This window comes from Cherax quadricarinatus, chromosome 11, assembly GCF_038502225.1.
Source record: "Cherax quadricarinatus isolate ZL_2023a chromosome 11, ASM3850222v1, whole genome shotgun sequence".
Taxonomy (NCBI): Eukaryota; Metazoa; Arthropoda; class Malacostraca; order Decapoda; family Parastacidae; genus Cherax; species Cherax quadricarinatus.
The window spans coordinates 5,432,366-5,459,194 of NC_091302.1; the positions used below are offsets into that span (position 1 = coordinate 5,432,366).

Genomic DNA, 26,829 nt, shown 5'->3' on the forward strand with positions numbered 1-26,829 from the left:
GCTATGTGCAAGTGTTTGGTTAAAGTAAGGAGAGATAACTGGTATTAGGCATTTAGTGCACTACTGAAGCAGGGTAATCCTTTAGAGTGGCTGCACTCTAAAGGATTACATGGGAATGTTATTGATCAAAGGCTCATTTGAACTGTGATATCTGCAAACTTCTGGCAAGATACTGAGTGATGGTGAATGTGTTCCCTTCTTTGAGTCATTCAACCTTATTGGAGAACAGTCAATGTGGTAATGAAAAAGAGTAAACGGCACAATACCATGACTGGAACAATACACACATAACCCACACATAGCGATTAGTCAATGGTCCAAATTGGACCGAAACATCATCATGAGCCTGTCCTATGTGTGGGTCATTTGTGTATGGTAAAGAAAAGGTTTACAACATTTTATAACCAGTCTGTGATAAATACACAGATTAATTTTTTCATGAGAGGGAGGAAAGGGAAGGTAACACGTGGTAATGGTACTATAAAATTTAAATGTACATATACAGGTACATACATGACAAACTTCATTACCATAAACTACAAAAAATGTTGAATTAAAAATAATCCTCACAAGGAATTGTGCACACATATTTTGCTTACTTACCCTGAGATTAAAGAAACAAAAGCAGTAAGTAACTGCCATGATGAAATTAAAAACACACTCTTCCCATTTTGTTAAGCTGAAGCCAGTTTTCTGACTCACCACCCATACAAACATTGCTGCCACATGAAAACCTGTAGAAAACCACTCCCGTCAGATATATTGTCAATGATGAATTTTTAAGTAAACTGCCAAATTTCTGAAAGTGAGTTCGGTACTCAGACTTGCAGTTAAACAAAAGTTTAACTGCAAGTCTGAACAGATTTAGTAGAGAAAGTAATGCCACAAACAGGAATAGCTTGGTTGATCTGGAAATCAACAAGAAAATCTAGTTATCAGGATACATTATTATAATCATAGGAAAGCATTAAACCTCTATGGATCATACAGAGCCTGGGTACAGACAATATTCAGGTTTAACCCACTGAAGGAGAGGGTAGCTACAATTACTTGGATCAAGAGTTCTCCCCCTATAAGGGTGCAGTAGTGCAAGAAGTTCAAGAACCCTTAAAACCTGTCACAGGCATGCCTCCATTAGTAGCTTTTAAATATAATCGTTACAATATTGTGAATGTAACAAATTAAGTAATACATTAACAGCAACAGAACTAGCAGACTAGCATTTACGAATCCACTACTTAGTCGGTATATGTGAGGCCACAGGATTAATCTCAGTGCTCTTTACATAATTTTCTTTACTCTTTGAGAATGGATTTGATGGCAAAGTGCCTTACTGTATTACTGGGTAAAATGAACAATACTGTCTGGCTTCATAGTGTGCAAAACATACAATACTGTATAGCTTCACAGTGTGCAAGTGTGTTATCTATTAGAGAGAAAATTTAAACAGTTTTAGATCAAAATATACACATCACTTTTTGTGTGTTCATTTTTTCTGTCCAGGTATTATTATAATTATTATATTCTGGAAAAGCCCTAAACTTGTAGGGGTCATACAATGTCTGGAGAGTGGGAAGTAATCAGGTTTGATCTGAGTAAGGGAAGGGGTAGCTCCAATTCCTTGAATTAAGAGATCGTGAAGAGTTATCCCTAAATAGCTACTCATTTTTCATCAGTATTTACAATATTAATGTAAGTATGTAATGACAGATACCGCACAGTTTAACCCATAAACGATCCAAACATATATATATACGTTCTTACCGCTAGTGCCCCAAACGTACATAAATGTTTTATTTTCCCTGCCTTTAAATATGGCATGATTGGCCTGAGATGCCTTGTCAGCATAGAATGGGTCATAACACTCAGTGTGCACTTTATTAAAAAAATCTGGGACCACTTAGTACCTTGTGGGAGCACCAGTTCAAATGAGAGCCAGCTAGAGTAAACATGGGATTCACTGATTTCATGTAGCATTAATTCTCCCATTTTAAGAGGAAAGTGATGTTGACCCCGAGTTTAGTGGCTTTGAGGTGGATGTGGCCATAAGGGGTCGAGGAAATATAAAAAAAACCTCGATAATAACCCATGTGCAACACCCTTTCAGAATGTCTTATAACCTATGCCTTAAGTAGAGAAACAATTCTGGAACGTAATGCTTGTTCAGCAGGCTGGCTGACTGGCTGATTGGCTGGCTGGCCGCCTGGCCGGCCGACTGCTGGCAGCCTGGCTCCATTTGTTTGTCTGTGTCAATGTCTATCTCTGTCTCTATCTCTGTCTCTGTCTATCTTTGTCTGTCTCTATCTTTGTCTGTCTCACAGGTACACATAAATACAAGTATACATAGTGATAACCTAGGATAACCCAAAAAATCCAGACAAAGTGCTATACTCTGCTTGAAGATACAAGTAAACATGATGACACAGTCTTCTGGCTCTCTCTGAGACAGAGAGCTAGATGGATAGACAGATAGACAGGGAGCTTGACAGACAGACATGTTTGTGTACCAGTGAAAACAAAGCAAGGGCCGATGCTCATCAAATGTCAATCCTTATCTAATGTTATCTCATCTTATCACTTCACTGTCAGGGGTGGACTGAGGCTTGTTTTACATGCTTCAAGGGAACTAATTATTACGTATTATTATTGTTATTATTACATGTATTCTACTTTTTCTTTTTTTTTTTTTTAACCCTTTCAGGGTCCGTGCCATAGATCTACGGCTTCACGTTGAGTGTCCAAACCATAGATCTACGCCAAAATTCTAGCGCCGTCAAATTTAGCGCGAAAGCGCTCATAGGCCTACATGTGAGAGAACGGGTCTGCGTGGTGGGTGTGTGCCATAAACAAAAAATCTAGGCACCCGCATAGCATTGTGGGAACGCCAGCTCAGTTACCCTTGTTCACCATGCCTCGTCGCAAGTCAGCTCTCACTCCCCGGAAAATTGGGACTCTCCTCTTCCTATCTGATAGTTCTGACACTGATGGAAGTGGAAATGAAGACGAATTCTACGGCTTTGATCAGTTAGTGACCGAAAGGAATGACCAGGATATCGATAATAGTGCAGAAAACCCTGACGATCCTCGACCTTCTACCTCTGGTGTGGGCACTCGTGACTCATGGTCGGTTGTGCCTCAACGCAAGAGAAAACTAACATTTTCGCATGGCCAGGCCTCTGACTTCAGTAATGATGATGATAGTGATGTGGATTGTGATTTTATTGCGCTCGACGATCATTCGAGTAGTGATAGTGAGGAATCATATTCACCAGTGAAGTGTCGGTTTGTTCGCCGCCGCATGCGCTCGGGTAGTGTACCCTATGCTGTGCCCAGGGGACGGAGTACATCCCGTGGCCCTACACCAGTTTTAGGTAGTGATAGTGGGGATGATGTGGCTACACTTGGCATGGATAGACCACAGGCATCAGTGAATGGTGGTAGTGGTGATGGTAGTGGCACCGCCATGCGTGACTCACCAGCCCACGCTGCTGACTCGTCAGTTCAAGGACAAAGTGGAGCGTCAGCCACCAGCCCACCACAACCACAACCACCCGCACAACCAGCCTATGATGTCCAGTATCCACTAGCAAACCGTATGTGGGATTGGCAGCAAAATCCCAATTTTGTTCCCAAGCCTCACCACTTTGATGACTCTCAAAGTGGAATTCTACCTACTTGTCCCCTTGGAACCACGGCCAATGAACTGGAATTCTTTGAATTATTCTCTGACCAGCCATTGATGGAAACTATTGTCAGGGAAAGTAGTAAGTATTTTGAGTACACCATGGCAAATACGACCATATCACCACAGTCAAGACTACACAGGTGGAAAGAGACGACTGTTGCAGAAATGTATTTGCTTTTTGCAACAATAATGCTTATGCCTCATGTCTATAAGCATAATATAAAAGCATACTGGTCCACAGATCTGCTAATTTCTACCCTGGTCTTCAGTGAAATCATCCCAGTGAACAGGTTTATCTTACTCTTACGTATGTTGCACTTCTCTGACAAAACCAGGCCTGACAGAAGTGACAGGTTATATAAGATTAGAAATGTTTTCATGTATCTCAAACAAAAGTTCAGCATATACTTTTATCCATTCAAGAATGTTGTAATTGACGAGTCTTTGATTTTGTTCAAAGGTAGACTGTCATTCAAGCAGTATATACCGAGCTTTGGTATAAAACTGTTTGTACTCTGTGACTGTGACAGTGGCCTGGTGTTGGATATTGTTGTATACACGGGAAGTAAAACATTGAAAGATACCAAGATGTTGTTGGGTATCTCAGGTGACGTAGTGAGAAACATGATGGCACCTTATCTTGGTAAGGGGCATACATTATATACTGATAACTGGTACACAAGCCCATTACTCAGTGATTTCATGCGAGTGAACAAGACAGATGTGTGTGGCACAGTGCGTTCTAATCGTAAACATATGCCCAGGCTCAACGCAGGTGCTCGTGGTGATGACGTGCAGGTGTTTACTGCCAATGACATCATGGCATTACGGTGGCATGACAAACGAGTTGTCACATTGTTGACAACCATTCACCGTGATGAAATGCAAGACAGTGGCAAAGTTGATCGAGTGACTAATGAACGTATTCAAAAACCAGTGACAGTGATTGATTATACACAAAACATGTGCTTGGTTGACAAATGTGACATGCAGATTGGTTTTGTTGACTGTGTTCATAAGAGTTACAAGTGGTACATGAAACTTTTCTTCCATCTCATGGACATTTCAATGCTCAATGCATATAATATGTACCAAATAAAGACTGGCAACAGACTACCGTATGGTGAATTTTGTTTGTCTGTTGTCAGACAACTCATAATGAAGTACCAGGTAAGAACACCTGCTATACAACAAGGTCCTCGAATTACTCAGGATATACCCAAGCGTTTGAGGAGGGAAGGTGATCATTTCATAATACAGCTTCCTTCAACTCAGAAGAAATTTGCTCAGAAGAGATGCATCGTCTGTGCACAAACAAAACGACGGCAACAAAGACGCAAAGACACTCGGTTTATGTGTGAGGAATGTAAGGTGCCTCTGTGCATGGTGCCTTGTTTCAAGGAGTTCCACAAGCTCCAGCAGTTCTAAAACCATGTCCAGTGATTGTAAATATGTAAATATATGATAGAAAATTAGTATTATACAAGATTTGTGCATGTTTATTGTAATAAACAACAGCGGTAAACAATAATATGATAACTTTAGTGCGGTTATTGTGTTCAATACAGTGAGTTTATATATATACATTATATACAGTATTGGTCTCTCAGGCTCCAAATGTTAGTAGGAAAAGAAAAAAATTGGAAAAGAAAAGAAAAAACTATAAAAACCGCTGAATAATGTAATGCGCATATGTGGAATTCGTCGATGTTGCCGCCACCACATGATTTTGGACAAACTTCTTGGCACTGTATCTCGGTAAGTACTGATCAGAATTTTTTTTTTTGTCTTATTACCTTCACAAAAATATGCTCTTTAATTCTGTAAGAAAAAAATAATTTTTTTTTTTTTTTCAAAATTTCTTGGACACTGGAGCACCACTTCAGATTTTGGCCTTGGACCCTGAAGGGGTTAACAAGTCGGCCGTCTCCCACCGAGGCAGGGTGACCCAAAAAAGAAAGAAAATCCCCAACACTTTCACCTCACTCACACATAATCACTGTTTTTGCAGAGGTGCTCAGAATACAACAGTTTAGAAGTAGATACGTAGAAAGATACACAACATATCTCTCCAAACTGTTAATTTTTCTTCTTCTTACTATTATTATTATATACTTCCACATATCCAAAACATTGCTGGGACCTATAAATACTTTGCATATATTCCAAGACAATAGTAAATAGCCAAGGCAGGTGTAAATGTCCACCTGTCAGTGTGTTTGTGACAATTTGAGTACAATTTCAGTACCTAATACTAGTGTCAGAACAAAGATTGGTTATGAAATGACAAGAACTACTATACATTATAATTACCAGAACATAAAAATTATACAAAATAACATGAAAAATAGAAAAAAGGTACATCGGCAACACTTCTGCAAGCAGCAGGACTGATGTTGCTGTCACGTGAGCATCCAGTGCCAACTTCTTGGTCTCATATCTCTGTAAGTACTGACTCTTAATTTTTTTTTTATCCTATAACACTTAGAAAAATGTGCTCTTCATTTTCATAAAAAAAATTATTTTTCAAAATACAGTGGACCCCCGCCTTACGAACGCATCGTGTTACGTTAGAACTGTTATACAAAGCATTTGAACGCAAAAATTTTGCCTCGCCTCATGATAAAAAACTCGCTTTACGTGATTCGTCTGGGATGCGTCCCACGTGTGGCCTCAGCTGCCCCGTGAGTGCCAGTGTTTACAAGCCAGCCAGTGCGGTCGCATCCACACATACATTTGGTACATTTCACCTTATCCCAGTGTTTTTTGTGCTTGTAACTGCAAAATAAGTCACCGTGGGCCCCAAGAAAGCTTCTAGTGCCAACCCTGTTGTAAAATGGGTGAGAATTAGTATGGAAATGAAGAAAAATTTTGAAGGGTTTGGGGCTAACCCTGAGAAGCCTATGCCAGTTGTGGAATCCATTGTGCCTACTTCAAAGATTAAGGAAATGTGTGCAAAGTGGGTTGAACTGCAAACCTTTATGGATGAAAATCACCCTAACACAGCTATTGCAAGCCGTGCTGGTGACTATTACAATGACAATGCTGTGGATCATTTTAGGCAAATCTTAATAGAACGGAAGGTACAGACCTCTATGGACAGATTTGTTGTGCGACAGAGATCCAGTGACTCTCAAACTGGTCCTAGTGGCATTAAAAGAAGAAGGGAAGTAACCTCGGAAAAGAACTTGCTACCTCAAGTCCTAATGGAAGGGGATTCCCCTTCTAAACAATAACTTCCACACTCTCCCCTCCTCCCATCCCATCAATCACCACCAGATCTTCAATAAAGGTAAGTGTTATGTATTCCATTCTTAGTAGAGTAGTAATTGTGCATGTCTTCTTCAGTTTGTGTGTATTAAAATTAATATTTCATGTGGTAAAAATTTTTTTTTTTCATACTTTGGGGTGTCTTTCACGGATTAATTTGATTTCCATTATTTCTTATTGGGAAAATTAACTCGGCTAACGACAATTTCAGCTTACGATGAGCTCTCAGGAACGGATTAATATCGTAAGGCGGGGGTCCACTGCACAGGCCACTGGGGTAGTGAACGCATACAGTACATATGTTTGGACCGTTTATTGGTTAAATTGAATGAAATCTTAAGGTAGTTCTTTTTTTTATGAAAGTAACTCACCCATGATTAAAAGAAACCAGCCATCCAAGACAGTGGCTAAGAGAGCTAGAGCTCCCACCCGTGCAGCAATCATGCCAACACGCCAGACTGTCTGTAAGACTAGTCCAGATATTGACATCTTGTGTTTGTCGAGACGAGTGTTGCGCATGGCTTTAGTATAAGCTGCTATGCTCCAACCCAGGGATAACATCGATGTAAATGCTGTCAAAGCTAAAGGAAGAAAATAACATGAGAAAAGTACTGGCAATATATTTAAGGTTAGCTCTAAACCCGTGTGGGTCATTCAGTGCTACAGAGAAAAACAACAAAAAACTCTTTAGCTTTAAATATTTTGCTAAAAAAATTAAATGATAAGATAATTTTAAATTTAAGTAGAGTAGTATTTATACCAAATAAGCAGTTACACATTAAAAAAAAAATAACTGAGGTGTAATTTAAAACAATGAAATTTCTCTTTGTAGCTGTTGTGCACTATTTTACTCCTGGTCTTTTAGTAATATAAAATCTTTATCTCTGTCCTGTTATTCAATTTAGGAATTAATCTTCAACCTTATTATTTCTTTATTGCTGTTCATGAGAAAGTGAACAATTCATAATAGACATATCCTGGGGAATGGAAAATAATCAAATTTGAGTGAATGGGAAAGGAGCCCCAATTCCTTGGATAAAAAGCCCTTCAGCATCAAGGCATCCCTCATTGTAGGGATCTTCAACCATAGTAAATGCTTTTTTGTTAAAAGTACCATCTCTTTCCAACTTCTGACTTCTTCTTTCTAATTTACCATATTCAAAATTCCTTTCCTCGATATTGAGGCCATCAGTCGTGCTGTCCTTCCTGCGAGGAAACAAAATTATTTTCCACCCCCAGGACTGCACCACCTCTATGAATTATGGGCTTTAAACAAAAACATTTTTTTATATATCTGCGATACTATGGAAAGTACATATGCTTTAAATATGTAAAATATGCATTCATTATACTTTTCATGTAATCATTTAAAAAAAAAGGACTGTATTATACAAAAAAATCCATAAATTCAAAAACAGAAATATAAAACATATAAATTTTGAGTATGGTACAGTACATGGTACTGCTGAATAAATTATACTGTCCTACCTAGCAAGGAAATTGAAAGAGCCACATTATATCCTATAGGCCGCCATGTGTTTTGGGTATAATAATTTGTTTCTCATAATTTTTTTACGAAACCTCCCTGAAACTTCGATCACATGATGTATATACCAAGGTCTTATTTCACTTTTACTAAAAGAAATTGGTAATAAAGTATTTTGGATGCTGGGTCTGTGACAATCCAAACTCCTCCAATTATTTTATTAACCCTTTCAGTGTTTCCGACATACTAGTATGTCTTACACACCAGGGTTATTGATGTGCCAGTACGCATAAATTCTAGCGCCTTCAAATCTAGCGAGAGAAAGCTGGTAAGCCTACATATGAAAGAATGGGTCTATGTGGTCATTGTGCACAGTATAAAAAAAATCCTGCAGCACACAGTGCATAATGAGAAAAAAAAAAACTGACCGTGTTTTTGGTTTAAAACAGCGACTTTGCACTGTATTTTCATATGGCATTTATGGTTGTATTCTAGTTTTTTTGGTCTCATTTTATAGAATGGAAGACATATTACAGAAATTGAGTTGACTTTGATTGGTTTCACAATGAAAAGTACCTTGAAATTGAGCTCAAAGTAGCAAAAATGTTCGATTTTTGCCAAAGTTCAAAAGTAAACAAATCATGCCACGCATCCAATACACGTCAACCGGTGAGTTTAATATTCTTTCACAAGTGTGCTGGTATTATTTATACCATTTCTACACTCATGCAGTAGTCTGCATAACAGTAAATCTTCTATTTTTTTGTGAGAATAAAAATTCAAAGTGGAAAGCAAAAGAAATGTAAGAGGGGCCTGGAGACGTGACTAATGAACAGAGAAAATGTTATTTTAGTGCCAGGAATGTTTGTCCCATTTATTCTGGACCCTATTTGGAAATTGGTATCTTCTGAAATTTGTGTGAAATTGGCAAAATTGCCAATTTCTGATCACTTTATTGGATAGCTAAAATCAGTAAATGGGTGGTTTCTTGTACTCATTTGATAGAAAAAATGGAGTTCTAGCAAAATAGTTATGATTTTTGTCGAATAGTACAATGGAATTGGCCAAAAATAGGGCTCAAAATGGGCAAAATCGCCAATGCGTAAACATCGTCGAGACCGCTAACTTTGCAAGAGCATAATTCCGTAAGTTTTCCATCAAATTTCATACTTTTGGTGTCATCACGATCGGGAAAAGATTCACTATCATTTCATAAGAAAAAATAACTTTTTTTTTCTGAAAAATTTTCAACCCTGAGAACAAGTTTAGGAGAAGGTCTCTCGACCCTGAAAGGGTTAAAGACAATATAAAATATTAACTCTGTAAAATATATACGTATATGTAATTGCTACAGTAAATAACCATTATTATGGTAATGTCTTAATATACAGTTTTATGAAGTGATTCCACAAAGTTTAAAAGCTGACAAATCTGCTTGAACAATAGACATAAATATGAAAAATTTAAATTTTGCACACTCAGATAAGTTGCAGGAACAAAATTAGAGGAAGAAGTAGTGTATGAGGAAGAAGGGAAGAATAAAGATTGAGGAAGAATTTAAAATAAGTGCAATGTAAATACAGCCTCTCCTCACTTAGCGAAGTACTCTTTTACCCACACCTTGGACTTATGATGGACTCTCTGACCAGTATTCATACCTAAATAATATATATTAGAGATGTTTTCCTCTATTCTGTTTATTTCAATATAAAGTACACTACTGAACAAACATTTAAAAATATACCAGAAATGTTATAAATGGTGCAAAGGTGACATTAAAACAATGTCAAAGATGGATGACACAAACTCACTACCATTATAGTATGCACCTTACTTAGTGACGAATTCGTTTAATGGCGTGATCTTAGGAACAGAACTCTGTCATTAAGTGAGGAGAGGCTGTAATGTATTGTGTTCCATATGCAAAAGCAAATATTGCAACCATGAAAAGAAGCATCTCTGCACAGTATAATATCTCACCTGTCCAGACACTGTAATCACTGTAACACATCATAATGTAGAGCTGCAAGACTAACTGAGGGGCAGACTCCATGAAAGATTCGAACATACGCAACATGCAAACATCACTCTGCTGCCGGAAGAGATCATCAAAAACGGCCATTTCTTGCGTCCTGCGTGCCTTTAATCCTGTCTCAAACATTATCACATACCTATGAAAAGAGGACTAAATCAGACTAAGAATAAAACCAACTGCAAAAAAAGTTTAAAAGAAAATACAGACTATGGAGAGTACTAGATAACTTCTCAGACATAAAGTTATGATACATGTAAACATGTATTATTTTGGCAGTTATGGTCCTGACTTTCTGCTCCAGTGACTCTAATCAGGCATTATATTTTTCCAATATATACAGCATTCTACTTTACATGTACTTGAAATACTATGAAGTGGTTAAATATTGAAACCTGTTTTATATTGCAGAATACTTTAGGATAGACAATTTATTTAGGTGAAAGAAAGTTTGGAATCCAATGCCACTCACATATAGTATATTGAGTAGGTTAGGCATCCAATGCCATTCACATAAAATACAGAGACCTACCATGCATTTTCTTAATGAAATGTAATATAGTACTTTACACTATATACAGTTATTAGTACTTGAACAGTGTATTTTTTTTTTCAACAAACTGGCTGCATCGCACCCAGGTAGGGTGACCCAAAAAAGAAAAATAAACATTTTTCTTTTTAAATTTAGTAATTTATACTGGAGAAAGGGTTACTAGCCCCTTCCTCCATGCATTTTAGTCACCTTTTATGATATGCATGGCTTATGGAGGAAGAATTCTGTTCCCCTTCCCCATAGAGATAAGAGGAAATAAACAAGAACAAGAACTAGTAAGAATATAGAAGAAAACTCAGAGGTGTGTGTGTGTATATATAAACCTGTACATGCATGTGTTGTGTGGCTTAAGTGTAATTAGAAGTAGTGAGACATACCTGAAATCTTGTATGTTTACACCAGCAATCCTACCATCATGTAAAACAAGTACAGGTTTCCATTTTTCACTCACTTGGTAGGACGGTAGTACCTCCCTGGGCAGTTGCTTGCACAGTATATATAGTCATTAACCCTTAAACTGTCCAAACGTAGATCTACGTTTGCACCGCTAGTGCTCTGAACGTAGATCTACATTTTTTTTACATTTGAAAGCATGTATAATGAAACATAGGTCTACGTTCGAGAGCTAGCAGTGCAAATGTAGATCTATGTTTGGACAGCTGAAGGGTTAATATAGTACTAGTACAGTATACAGTCATTAATATAGTACTTGTACAGTATATACAGTTAACAGTATAGTATGTGTATGGTACACATAGTCCTTAATGTAGTACTTGTAAAGTATACACATTCCATTAATACAGTACTTGTACAGTATACACAGTCATTAATACAGTACTTGCACAGTATATAGCCACGCATGTTTGGGCCAGAAACCTTTCTGCTTTAAACCATTTCAAATTAAATAATAGGTCTAATGGGGTAACATGCCTTCCTGAACACTGCCCTAGAGTTTTCAGGAACAACCTCCCCCCTTTCCTTCCCTATTATTCACTGAGATTTCCATGTTTTAAACTGAGGTTTTAATTAAAGTTAGTCACTGCAGAATAAAATAGGTGGTAATTAATAAAAAAAAATGTAAATATTAAAATACTGTACCTAGGAGAAACTTACCGATGCATTATACCCCAGAGACAAACGTGTGCCACCCAGTAGCACTTGGTAGTGGGATGTTCATCGACAATGTGCCATCGCATGGACAACACCATGACTATCACTGCTGGCAACAACACTAAAACCAGAGTCAGTCCTGCCCATAGTATTGATCCAGCCAAGAAGTATCTTACTACTAAATTAATATCTGAAATAAAACACAAAAAAATTTATTTTGTACCATATGCATATAGTGTATGAACATGAAACTACTGAATGCATTATGTATTTCAGGCTACTGAATACATAACACACTAAATGTAAAAAAAATATTACATGAAAATACAAATTTTAATGAGAACTGAGTATTTAGTACAAGACATTTTAAATACTGTATAAGTTCAATATCAAGAGCATTAAAAATACAAGAATGATAATGTAATAGTCTTTCCTCATTTAACGATGGAGTTCTGTTCCCAATACTACACTGATAAATGAATTCGTCACTAAACGAGGAGCATACTATAATGGTACAGTGGACCCCCGGTTAACGATATTTTTTCACTCCAGAAGTATGTTCAGGTGCCAGTACTGATCGAATTTGTTCCCATAAGAAATATTGTGAAGTAGATTAGTCCATTTCAGACCCCCAAACATACACGTACAAACGCACTTACATAAATACACTTACATAATTGGTCACATTCGGAGGTAATCGTTATGCGGGGGTCCACTGTAGTGGGTTCATGTCAACCATATTTGACATTGCTTTAATGTCGCCCTTGCACCATTTATAACATTTTTAGTATATTTTTAAATGTTTATACAGTAGTGTACTGTATATCGTAATAAACAGAATAGAGAAAATCAGCTCTAATATACATTACATGTATTTAGGTATGCATACTGGTCAGAGCCCGTCGTAAGTCCAAGCTCTCAGTAAACGAGTACGTCGCTAGGTGAGGAGAGGCTGTATGCCCATAATGCCTAGGCATAATAGAGGCTCTCTTTGCATTGCAACCCACTATTGTATATACACAATCTCAATGTACTGTTTGCAAAGACAAATAAATAAATAAATAAATGCATTGGAGGTGCAACTAAAATTAATATTTAAGGAGAATGGTGTAAGCAATAACTTATTATTTTTTATACTATTCATCTGGCAAGTTATTCCACATTTTTGACCCTTTTATTTGTAAACTTGAAATTCATGGTCTATTAAGAGTAAAAGCAGAGGTAACTCCACAAGTTACTGTATATTGGAATAACTCAGGGGTGGCAAGCAGGCCAGAAAAAGGGGCTAGGAGACCTGTCTTGAATAATAATAATAATAATAATAATAATAATAATAATTTGGGATTTGGTAATTCTTCAGTGCCTATTCTTTGGAGAAATTCACAAGCAATCACACATCAAGCCATAAATACAACAACAATGACGGCAACAAAGAAATACGAGTTTATTTTTAAAAGTGATACAGTGGAACCTCAAAAATCGAACTTAATCCGTTCCAGGAGCTAGTTCTAATTTTGAAAAGTCTGAAATTCGAATCAATATTTTCCATAAGAAATAATGGAAATACAATTAATCTGTTCCAGAAACCCAAAAATATTCACACAAAAAATACATTTTATAGAGATTAATTACGGTTTTACATACATATAAAATAACATACATATAAAATAATACATACATATAATATTAAAAATAAAATAACATTTTTACTTACCTTTACTGAAGATTGGTGATGGCATCTGGAAGATAGGGAGGAGGAGAGAGGGAGTTGGGGTTAGTGTTTGGAAGGAGAATCTCCTTCCATGAGGACTTCAGGTAAAGCCCTCTCTGGGGTTACTTCCCTTCTCTGTCTTTTATTGCCACTAGGACCAGCTTGAGAGTCACTGGACCCCTGTCTCACAAAATAACTGTCCACAGTCCTCTGTTTCTGGTGCCTCTTTAACATTTCCCTCAAGTGGGACATGGTTCTGTCACTGAACTTGTTGCAAAGATGGCTTGTTTCAGCTTGCTCAGGGTGGTACTTCTGCACAAACATTTGGACATCATTCCACTTGGCACAAATCTCCTTAATCTTTGAAGAAGGCACCTCATCCACTCCCTCTTCCTCCTCCTCTGAAGCAAGTTTCTCAGCTGTGGTCTGATATTGCTAGCATATGGTTAGCATATTAACACCTTTCACAACATCAGCTTCCTTGATTTGTTCTTTCTTTGCCAGGATAGAACCGATGGTCGACTTGTTTTTCCCATACATCCTGGCAAGCTCAACAAGTCTCACACCACTCTCATACTTCTGTATTATTTCCTTCTTCACATCTATGGTGTTTCTCACTTTCTTTACCACAGGGGTGCCACTAGCAAGTTTCTTTGGGCCCATGGCAGCTTATTTCACAGTCCCACAAGCACTAAACACAACGAAATAATAGTAAAATGTGTGAATGAGAGCGCAGGTTAGTGTTCACTTAAGCATAAACAAAGCTAGACTTCTCACGGCGCCTGCGCGGGGACGCGGACAGAGCGGGCCAGTGGACAGGTCTCGTACCCGGCGGTCCGAAATTTGAAACGCGTTCAATTTTTGGTACACAGTTTGTCCGAAAAAATGGTCTTATTTTCGAAACGTTCAATATTTGGTACGTTCGATTTTCAAGGTTCCATTGTAGTATGATCATGAAGATCATAACCTCTGGAAAAGAGATGTGCTTATTACACTCACCTAAGTGACCATATGTACAAAATTACTCATACTGTTATTGCCTTATTAATGTTAAGTGTAAAGCTTGTCTGAAATGCTCTGCACATAAAGGGTCTTTCGGCATGTACACCCAACTGTAATACTCCTTTGTACAAACATGTATTATACTGAAATAAACTTCTTTTTCTTATTATTCTTATAAATAAGATTTAAACATGTGAACAGATTCCTCACTCATAAGCACATATTGCAGCTGAAGTTTCCTGCTTCAACCAAATATATGATCCAAAACAGCATCAAATTCCCGAAAATCGACCATCTTTATAATTCTTGCACAAAATTAAGACGATAGATTCTTGGAAATTGCACTTGCCAGATTTTTGTATTAAAAATCCATACATAATACTCAAAGACCACAACATTGTATCAATCGCATTTGCTAGAAAAATGACAGGATGGATAATGAGAACCTTCAAAACTAGGGCTGGCAAGCCCATGATGACACTCTTCAGGTCACTTGTTCTATCTAGGTTGGAATATTGTTGCACACTAACAGCACCTTTCAAGGCAAGTGAAATTGCTGACCTAGAAAATGTACAGAGAATCTTCATGGTACACATAAGTGCAATAAAACACCTCAATTACTGAGATCGTTTGAAGTTCCTCAACCTGTACTCCTTAGAATGCAGGCAGGAGAGATACATGATTATATGCACTTGCAAAATCCAAGAGCAATTAGAACCAAATCTGTACATGAAAATCACCCCTTATGAAAGCAAAGGACTCAGCAGACGATGCAACATCCCCCCAATGAAAACTAGGGGCGCCACAAGCCCAATAAGAGACAACACAGTAAGTGTCAGGGGCCCAAGACTTTTCAACTGCCTCCCAGCACACATATGGGGGATTACCAATAGACCCCTGGCTGTCTTTAAGGCAGTGCTGGATAGGCACCTGAAGTCAGTACCTGACCAACCGGGCTGGGGTTCGTACGTCGGGTTGCGTGATACCAACAGTAACAGTCGGGTTGATCTGGCCCTGATCCACCATGAAGCCTGGTCACGGACCGGGAAGTGGGGCACTGACCTCCGAAACCCTCTTCAGGTATACCCCAGGTAATGCCTTAAAATTCCAGTTCTATAGAACTGAAGGAGTTATACTAAAATAAACTAATACAATTATAGTCATGGGGAAGCTGGTAACGGAAGGTCAATATATTCATAATAGGGGGGTAGGAGGAGTGAAGTAATCAGATTTAACTGAAGAGATGACTATTCCAACTCCATGGATCAGGAGCTCTTCAGAATCATCAAGGTACCCCAAGAGGTAACTAAATTAGAAATTCAGAAAATTCTAATATTTAAGGAGAATCGTTAAACCTGTAGGGGTTGATTAATGGAATAAGTAATTTAGGTACAGGCACACATAAATAGTTACACAAATTATCACACATAGCAATATATAGCAATATAGGGGCTCTGGCGGCCTGGTGGTTAAAACTCTCGCTTCACACGGCGAGGGTCTGGGTTTGATTCCCAGCCAGAGTCGAAACATTGGGTGTGTTTCTTTCCACCTGCTGTCTATGTTCTCCATCAGTAAAATGGGTACCTGGGTGTTAGTGGACTGGTGTGGGTCGCATCCTGGGACACTGACCTAATTTGCCCGAAATGCTCAACATAACAAGCGGCTTTCTATATAGCAGTATTTTACTGATATCAACTATGGTGTGTATACCTTGTACATGTACTTGTTGTAAATCAAGATAATATTATATAACTATTATGCAAAAACAACCTCGGGGGGAGTTGAATGATAGCTCTTGGCTTTGTGTTGAACCCAATATACCATCATTCAACTCCCTCCCGTGGTTGTCTTGCAACTTGTATTGCTTGCTTGCAATTATTGCATAGGAACATAGAGGAGCATTGCAAAGACCTACTGGCCCATTCTAGGCAGGTCATAACTACCCAAAGTCAGGGGCAGCACAGCTCCAGTGCCTTGGATCAGGAACCCTTCAGCATCAAAACAATCCCCTTAATGATTTAAACTTAATTAATTCTATATAGTTTGAGGTGAGTTAACTGACCAGTAGCGACGTCCACCATGAATGTCACCATAGACACCACCATGAAGGTGGCGTCCAGGATAGTGAAGGAAGGAAGCACCATGACTCTGCCATCACTGCATGGTGATGTGTGAGAGATGGTACAAGCATCAACACTGACTATCATCATCTTAGTGACCGTTGATCATCCACCATCATCACTGTTGATGGTAAACAACCACACACATGCCTACCAACACTACCTACACCGCCACCTACACCACACATATCACTCAACATTTTACTTAGTATTGACTAACAACAACAAAAAATCCAGTATATATTTACTGAACCATATCTTATCATTAGTGCTTTATAACTGAATTTGAATATTGTATTTCTATTATTTTCTCTTTCCCTGCAGTTGTTACCCCTGAGGCCAGGTGCTCCCTTTAAGAGGGACAAAAATACCTCTTTTCACTTCTTATTTCTTTTATTTTAGTTGTATTTATAGATGACACGTTTTTATAATTTTGTTTTTATATAGAATCTCATATAATAGATTAACTGACAACCACGGGGGACGTGAAGAAGGTCACGGGTGGGCATAAATGTATATATATATATATATAAGTAGTGAGACTTAGTACCCACATGTCCCTGTTAAAGGGAGCAGTGTGTTGGTCCAAATAACCACCACACACGAGTATTTCGTCCCCTTGGACCCGTTACAGTGGTCCCGGGAGCACGGACCACACTTAAAAACGTCCTCAACTAATGTAGGTTTAAGCAGTCAACCCACACACCCCCCCTTAACAAGACCAATGATGGAAATGAGTTACTTTGTATGACACCTCAATCTGTAACTGTAATTCCGTTGTTAAACTGTATTCCAAAATTCAGTTATTCTCCAAAATCCTAGTTTTTATTCTCTTGTTTATTTGTCAACTGTTACTATCTAAACACTCTGCCTCATAGTAAGTAAGTTGATTCAGATACAGGTACACACAGATACAGTTACATAAATTATCATACATATCAGCATATGTGTAGATTACCTAGGATAACCCAAAAAGTCAGACAAAGTGTCTTATTGCCATTAAATTTCTTGAATATGCCTTGACCTGTCCAGCAATCACAATTGATTTCCAGCACAGCTGAAATGTTGGCCATATTTCCTTCCGTGCCTTAGGTACTGCAGGCATTGAATATCTGGAAAAACAGGTGGGTTAGTTAGTTAGTTTAATATCTTTATTATGCACCCCATACCCATCCTGTGGGCAGTAGTCACCACATACCCATCCTGTGGGCGGTAGTCACCACATACCCATCCTGTGGGCGGTAGTCACCACATACCCATCCTGTGGGCGGTAGTCACCACATACCCATCCTGTGGGCGGTAGTCAAAAGATTACAAAGGTACATAATGGGTCCAGTGACTGGACCCCAAAGTTATGATAGCTGAACTAGTTACAAAGGTAATGAACTCCAGGTAGATCTGGTCACAATCATGGCAAGTTACAGAGGTAATGAATCAGCTTCACTCCTATACATGGTTACAGTCATGAACAAATTACAAAGTAATGAACCACTGATACGTCCACACCTGGTCACAATTGTAATGAGTTATAAATACAAATATTAAGTGGTTCATACACCCACACTAGCGCGCGCGCACACACATACACACACCAGGGCGCACGCACGGACATGTGCACACGAGCGTACAAATATATGCATACACACAAGGACGCACACCCACCCACACACACACACACACACACACACACACACACACACACACACACACACACACACACACACACCCACACACACACCAACACCCACACACACACCCTCACACACACCCACACACACACCCTCACACACACCCACACACACACCCACACACGCACACGAACGGAACAGGAGTATAAATGCCAACCAGCACGGATTCACGGAAGGCAAATCCAGTGTCACAAACCTTCTGGAGTTTTATGATAAAATAACAAAAGTAAGACAAGAGAGAGAGGGGTGGGTTGATTGCATCTTCTTGGACTGCAAGAAGGCCTTTGACACAGTTCCTCACAAGAGATTAGTGCAGAAGCTAGAGCATCAGGCGCATATAACAGGAAGGGCACTGCAATGGATCAGAGAATACCTGACAGGGAGGCAACAACGAGTCATGGTACGTAATGATGTATCACAGTGGGCACCTGTGACGAGCGGGGTCCCACAGGGGTCGGTCCTAGGACCAGTGCTATTTTTGGTATATGTGAACGACATGACGGAAGGGTTAGACTCAGAAGTGTCCCTGTTTGCAGATGATGTGAAGTTAATGAGGAGAATTAAATCTGATGAGGACCAGGCAGGACTTCAAAGAGACCTGGACAGACTGGACACCTGGTCCAGCAAATGGCTTCTCGAATTTAATCCTGCCAAATGCAAAGTCATGAAGATAGGGGAAGGGCACAGAAGACCACAGACAGAATATAGGCTAGGTGGCCAAAGACTGCAAACCTCACTCAAGGAGAAAGATCTTGGGGTGAGTATAACACCGAGCATGTCTCCGGAAGCACACATCAACCAGATAACTGCTGCAGCATATGGGCGCCTGGCAAACCTGAGAACAGCATTCCGATACCTTAGTAAGGAATCATTCAAGGCACTGTACACCGTGTATGTCAGGCCCATACTGGAGTATGCAGCACCTGTTTGGAACCCGCACTTGATAAAGCACGTCAAGAAACTAGAGAAAGTACAAAGGTTTGCGACAAGGTTAGTTCCAGAGCTAAGGGGAATGTCCTATGAAGAAAGATTAAGGGAAATCGGCCTGACGACACTGGAGGACAGGAGGGTCAGGGGAGACATGATAACGACATATAAAATACTGCGTGGAATAGACAAGGTGGACAAAGACAGGATGTTCCAGGGAGGGGACACAGAAACAAGAGGCCACAATTGGAAGTTGAAGACACAAATGAGTCAGAGAGATAGTAGGAAGTATTTCTTCAGTCATAGAGTTGTAAGGCAGTGGAATAGCCTAGAAAATGACGTAGTGGAGGCAGGAACCATACACAGTTTTAAGACGAGGTTTGATAAAGCTCATGGAGCGGGGAGAGAGAGGGCCTAGTAGCAACCGGTGAAGAGGCGGGGCCAGGAGCTAGGACTCGACCCCTGCAACCACAAATAGGTGAGTACAAATAGGTGAGTACACGCACACACACTAACTAACTAACTAACACACACACACACACACACACACACACACACACACACACACACACACACACACACACACACACACACACACACACACACACACGCACACACACGCACACACACACACACATGATAATGCATTATTTACAGCTAGCAAAGTCAGGGTATTTCTCCAGAATGGTCTGTAATATACCACTGTGGATAAAATACTTTGCCATTTCTTGAACATTTCTGAGTGAGTTGTTTCTAAATTCATTAATTTTATCACACTCCAGTACATAATGACGCAAGGTGTGACTATAGTCCATCTGGCAAAGTTTACATTTCGTTTGGTCTACATCTGGTGGTGGGGATTTAACCTGCCAAAGATACTTGTAACCCAGCCGGAGCCGGGCAGTAGTGACATCCAAGAGTCTGCTTATCTTGTTGGATGCACCATAGACATGTGGCTACTCCTGCATGATGGAATGATGATAGATGGACTGACTTGTGTCAATCTCCCTAAGTCTTAAGTCAATAAAGTTCATTTGAAGTTCTTTTCGTATTATTGTTCTCAAACTGCTAACTGACAACCCAAGATTGTAATCTACCCCCTCTTTGAAAGCATACAGCTTAGCCAATTTATGAGTTCTATTATGCATCTGAAGACCAATGTGAGATGGAATCCAGAGCATGTGCACTCTGACTCCACTGTCCACAATCTTACCATACCTATGTCTGGCTTCTGACACAAGCATGCCACAATTTATACTTAATGAGTTGAGAGCATTTATGGATGACAGAGAATCAGTTACAATTAAAGTGTCAACCTTAGATACATGGACACATTTGAGTGCAAGGAGTATGGCAAACAGTTCTGTTTGAAGGGTAGAGGCCCAGTTATTGATGCGTGCTCCAATTTCTTTATGAGAGCCATCACCCTGTGTGACAACAGCAGCACTACCAGCTGCACCAGTGGACTGGTGAACTGAACCATCGATGTAAATAATTTGTGAAAGAGTGTTCTGTGTGACTAAGTTATCAATACAGCTTAAGGCATCATGTTTGGCTTCAAGACGAAGCTTTGGTTGTGATTTAAGAAGAGTTTTGGGGGGAAATGGAGGAATGGTAGTTTGGAATGGGGTAATATCCCATGGAACAGGGAAATGTCTCTCTGTTGTCTAACTTGATATAGATCATGTAGCTGGTTCATGCGGAGGTCGGTTCCAGTTTTTTCGATCCATCTGGAAGGATGTTCACCAGTGCTGAGGAAAGTTTGGAGGGCTTCTGTGCAGGGGTTTGAATGGGCTAGCCTAAGCATATTGACCCCAATAAGGATATTTCTTTCAGTAACACGATCTCTAATGCTTGGAATATTAAGTTCTTTCCGCATATTTAAAATTTTGGCAGTACGAGTGCATCCTAGGATGATCCTCATTGCTTCGTTTTGCAGTTTTTCCAGTCCTCCAAGCTTCCAGTCAGACACGAGTGCAAATAGTGGCGCCGCATAATCAACCAATGATCTAATATAAGCAAGATACATCATTTTCACAATTTTAACATTAGCACCATACCTGGGATGAAAACCTGCCACAACTCTAAGTGCTCTCAGCCTTTCTTTGTATTGGCGACAAAGTCTCGTTACAACAGGTCCAAGTAGTGGAACCTCAAAGCCTAGATACCTGTATCTGCTTACATATTCTAGAAGAGACCCATCATGCAACTGGATCTGACGAACTGTGCCTCTCTGCCGAGGAGGACGCCTGTTGAGTATCTTTGTTTTATCCCCTGAGATTATTAACCCCAGGTCCTGACACGAGGCTAGTACATGATTAAGAATGTTTTGGGTGTTGGAGAATCCGGTGGTGTGAATCATTATGTCATCAGCAAAACTAACCATATAATGATGGGGCTGGCTAGGCATGGCATTAAGTAAGGCATTAATCAAAATGTTGAAAAGGGTGGGACTAAGCACACCTCCCTGTGGGGTTCCTAATTCAAAATCTTTAGTTACACTTCTATGTCCCTGGAACAACACAAACGACTTTCTGTTGGACAGGTAACCTTTAATCCAGCGGAGAAGCCATCCTCCAACATCCATTCTGGCAAGTTCACTAATGATTACATGTCGGTTGGCTACATCAAAAGCGGATTTAAGGTCAAGGAAGGTAGTGTATGAGCTGTCAGTGTGGAGAGTGAGAAAGGTGGTAATGCAATGATGCACACTCCTTCCATGCATGAAGCCATGCAATCGGGGAGACAAGAATTGCTTAATTCTGTGCATAAGACGATTAAGAATCATCCTTCCGAATGTTTTACGCAAGCAGCTAGTAAGGGATATTGGGCGAAATGAGTTTTGTTGATTGGGCTTCGGAATGGGAATAATGAGGTTATTGGTCCATGATTTAGGGAGCTCCCCAGTGACATAACTCATGCTATATAATTCAAGTAAAGGATTACCTGGTACTCGACACAGCAATCTGAGTATGTTGTAAGTAATACCATCCTCACCAGGCGACGTGAAGTTGCCCTTAGTTAGTGCTGCATCAAGTTCATAATTAGTGAAAGGAATGTTGCAGTCATCTGCCTTGCTGAGCATAAAGCAAACAAGTCTCTCCCTTGCATCATATTTGCCCATTAATTTCGCCTGTGTGGTACTGGGAAGACTGTCATAGCTAGATGTAGCAGCCCAAGCACTGACTAACTCATTCGCCCTATGCAAGGGATGAGGGTGCGCGATCTGCCCAGTACTGTTACCCTTAATTCTATTTATGTCCCTCCATGCCCGGCTAAGTGGGGTGTGAGCATTGAGACCATTGACAAATTGTTCCCAGTCTGTTTGCCGCAGCTCTGTCATACGCTCTCTGGCAGCAGCAAGGGCAGTTTGGAAGAGGCTCAGCATTTCAGGGGTACGATGGTTTCTATAGGCTAGGCCTAGTCTGCGAGCAGTACGTTTCAATGTTCGAAGTTTAGAATCATTGTAATAGGTATGATTTTTATAAGACTTATGATTATTATGGAAGTCATTTGGATTTAGAGTAGTAGGAGGTTTCAGAGGCGGCTCTAAGAAGTTCTGAATACTGCTCACAAGGTCATTGTTAAAAGTCTCGACAGAGGTACACTCATAGGAATTATACCAGTCAGTCACATGTGCAACAAAGTCATCATGTTGATCAGGGGAAACATTAAGACGTTTCTGTTTGAATATCCCACCAGGGAGGATAGTATTACCAATATCTAGAGAGATTAGCCTTGGGAAATGATCAGACGCTATATCTGTTACAATGGAAGACTCACAGCTGGCAGAAGTAATGTTGAAGCCCAGGCACAGATCAAGGACGCCTCCATAGATATGTGTGGGTTCAAGGTCACCTGTGGAGAAATTTTCTCCAGGAGGGGATATCAGCCCCCTTCAGCCCTTCAGCCCCTTTCAGCTCTGAGGGGCCCAGCCCTCTCAGAAGGGGCAAGCGTTTTGTTTACTGCTACAGTGAGTAATTGATCACAGATGCCGTACGAGTATGCGACGTGGTCAAGCGACCATTGCTCCTTGCAGTCCAGTGTTGCAGAGCGTATTTTAATAAGAGACAGTACATCTCTTACTTTAGCAGGACAATTAAGGAAAATCCTGCTCCCACTTTATTACCATGGTAGAGATAGTATATATTGTTGTCTATGCTTAAGACAGCAAGAATCAAGCATTCTGCTTTGCTTCATCGAGGAAGTGGCAAGGAAGCAAAAGTACTAGGTCAGCTTTTTGTTGTGCTAGGGGCAGTGACGGCATGGGGTGCTGTGGCGTCTTCAGATTACTTTTGACTCTACTGAGAGTGACACTGATGCCAGGATAACCAACAAAGAACGATCTGTGCGTTAGTGTGAACAAAGTGTCTCATAAAACACAATAAACACTTAAGAGAAGTGTGATCAGCTTCTTTAGTGATAAGATCGTGAACAATAAAGACAAATCTTGTGGAACATAGTGTACCAGTGTGCGTTTTCCTAGACTATGGAAGACATGGACATCCAAGGACACCTCAGCTTCTATCAAGTCACCGATATCTGTCGAAGGTGTGAAGAACACCATAGCTCACGCTACAAGAGCAAGGTAGGTTACGAATTTCTTGTAGTATGGGGGACTGCGCAGTTCTTGAGTCGCAAGGAGTTTGTAATCAACCTATAGTCGGCAGTAAGGGGCGGACTTTTGAGTCCACACAAGTAAGTTTGTCAGCCATCAGTGAATGAAATGTGCTGACATAACACCCCCTAGGGGTAATTTATAATCTTACAAATTATAAATCTTTACAGCCTGTTGAGAGATGACTTCGACAGCTTCTCAAGACCTCGTCTGCAGGGGCGGCTGTGCAGGCAATGAGTTGTCTTTCCAAGTTAAGTACAAACTCTTTAAACTTAACTGGTAATGCCATTTCTCAACATAATTGGTCGTGCTCGAACCGGATAAAGGCCACACTGTGGTCCAAATACGTTGTACTACAGTGTACAAATAACCTATGAGCCAAGGTCCTTCGAAAAACGCTGTAAAACTAGTGTTTTACAATTAAAATCAGTATAAATGAGTCCCTCCAGACTCAGTCACAGAGAATGGGCAGCCAAAAGAAAACGGGCGCTCACCCAGCGTTCACCCAAAGAAAACGGGAGCTGGGTGACTCACCCAACAAGAAAACGGGGGATGGCACCCGGCATCCACTGCTCCAAACTCGAAGAAGTGCTGATTAAGACAACAACCCAAGTGATGTTCGGTTTGTCTGAGTGTATATACACATAGTGTTTATAATGTTTATAGACAGAAATTAAGAGACAAGATTGTGTTAAAGTTTGTTTCTTATAGATATACCTGTTATATTAAAGGAACTTATATTTAAAGTGTAAGCTTTCAAAAATATATTAACAGTGACATTTATATATGTGTAAGTAATATTCACGTTTGATTTACAGTTATACAGTGACATTTATAGTGTATAGTGAATGAAGTGTATAACATCGTTATTTACGATTAATCATCGTGGTCAGGCTGACACAGCAAACTCAAGCCATAAACACCAGACACATGTACCCTGTACCCTTCATGGTCATTGACCCTGAGGTTAAGCTTAGTAGGTCAGTAGTGTCTGACTCGATTATTGCTGACTTAAGCATAACAAAAACTCAGCTGTTTATAGCAGTACAGTGTTTTTTAAACACTCTAAGTGTGGTGCTAGAATTTTCAATATACCATTAAAATGGCTTGTTTGAAAACTCAGTTTCAGTCTTTACAGACTAAGATTACACAATTAGAAAATCTAATTTCAGTCTGTATAGGATTAACTCAAGATACAAACATAGATTTTGATGATCTTGAGGTCAAATTTGAATTATTTACACAACGTGTGGAAATAATTAATTCAGACTATACACATTATGAAAATAAATTTCTTGAATCACATCCATCTGAGGATGAAATTAAAAATGTTTTGGATACATTTAGTAATCAACAATTAAGGTGGACAGGAGTACAGGCTATCTGCCTCAAAACTCTGTCACAGAGACCTACTGTAACTAGTGGTCAAACACCTGTTACACCTGTAACAACAACAAGTGTCCCATTACCAAGCTTACCTACATTGTCATTACCTATTTTCCAAGGTCATAATTACGAAGAATTCATTAGTGGTTTTCAATCCATAGTAAATTCACGAACTGACATAGATGAGATTGCTAAGTTTAATTATCTTAAATGTCTTGTGAAGGGAGAACCCTATGAACTGATTAAGTCATTTCCGGTGGTTAAAGGCAATTATCAAATAGCCTTACGTGTCTTAGCAGACAATTACTTCGATGCTGACAAGGCTAGAGTTAGACATGCAGTCTTAATATCAAGCTTGAAGCCACCCAAACATTGTTTTTCAGACTTACAGGCATTTAGAATCACATTAGACAATAGTCTCAGATCTCTAGGTGCTAAATATGACCTAAGGCAGCGTGATTGGTTTATCAGTGGTATTGTACAAGATAAGTTGTCACCACAAACTATTGAACGATTAAATATTATGTTCAATAAACGCTATTTCACTTGTGAGGAAATTAGCAATGGTTCGCAAACAATAGTTTCATGCATGCAAGCAGCGAGACAAGATGAAAAATCCACAAATCTGGTGGATAATAAACCTTCAACTCAGTATAAAAAGAGTATACCTACTCCCACTAAACCACAGAATGGGCATTTATCAAGCTGTGAATAAAACAGACAGTAAACAAACTGTCACACATAAACGTACTCCAAAATGTGTACTTTGTGATGGAACACATTGGGCACAGTATTGTAGTCAATACACATCAATGGAGGCACGTAAACAACGTGTTCATCAGCTGAAAAAGTGCATCAAGTGTTTAGGTGAACACAAGGGAGGAAAATGCTCACTGAAGAAGTGTTTTAAATGCAAGGGTATGCATCATACAGCATTATGCCCAAATACTTTTGCTGAACAGCAGAAGACTTCCACAGAATCAGGAAGTCAACAAGCAACAGCATTAAATGTGAGAGATAAGTTTAAAGCAACTGCTCTCCCGATAGCTCGAGTTGAGTTATCTAATAAATTACACAAAACCAATGTGCTAACACTATTTGATCAAGGCTCACAAAGGTCCTTCATAAGAAGAACAGTGTTGCAGAAACTGAATAAACAACCCTATGCCAAAATACAGTTAGATATAGCTGTTTTTTTCCACAATTCTGGTAAACAGACATGTTGAGAAATGGCATTACCA

At 39.5% G+C, this 26,829-nt stretch overlaps 1 protein-coding gene across 1 annotated transcript in view; it reads right to left on the bottom strand.

The window, feature by feature from the left end:
* LOC128687646 (uncharacterized) overlaps positions 1 to 17,133 on the bottom strand; it is a 40,131-nt gene extending 22,998 nt beyond the window's left edge. Inside the window, exons 1-5 of the mRNA XM_053775212.2 lie at positions 16,912 to 17,133; positions 12,140 to 12,326; positions 10,422 to 10,612; positions 7,327 to 7,536; positions 604 to 734 (exon numbers count right to left, since the gene is read on the bottom strand). Of these exons, the coding sequence (XP_053631187.2) occupies positions 604 to 734; positions 7,327 to 7,536; positions 10,422 to 10,612; positions 12,140 to 12,326; positions 16,912 to 17,059 (867 nt within the window). The 5' untranslated portion in view covers positions 17,060 to 17,133. The remainder of the gene's footprint in view (positions 1 to 603; positions 735 to 7,326; positions 7,537 to 10,421; positions 10,613 to 12,139; positions 12,327 to 16,911) is intronic.
* Positions 17,134 to 26,829: the final 9,696 nt, after the last annotated feature.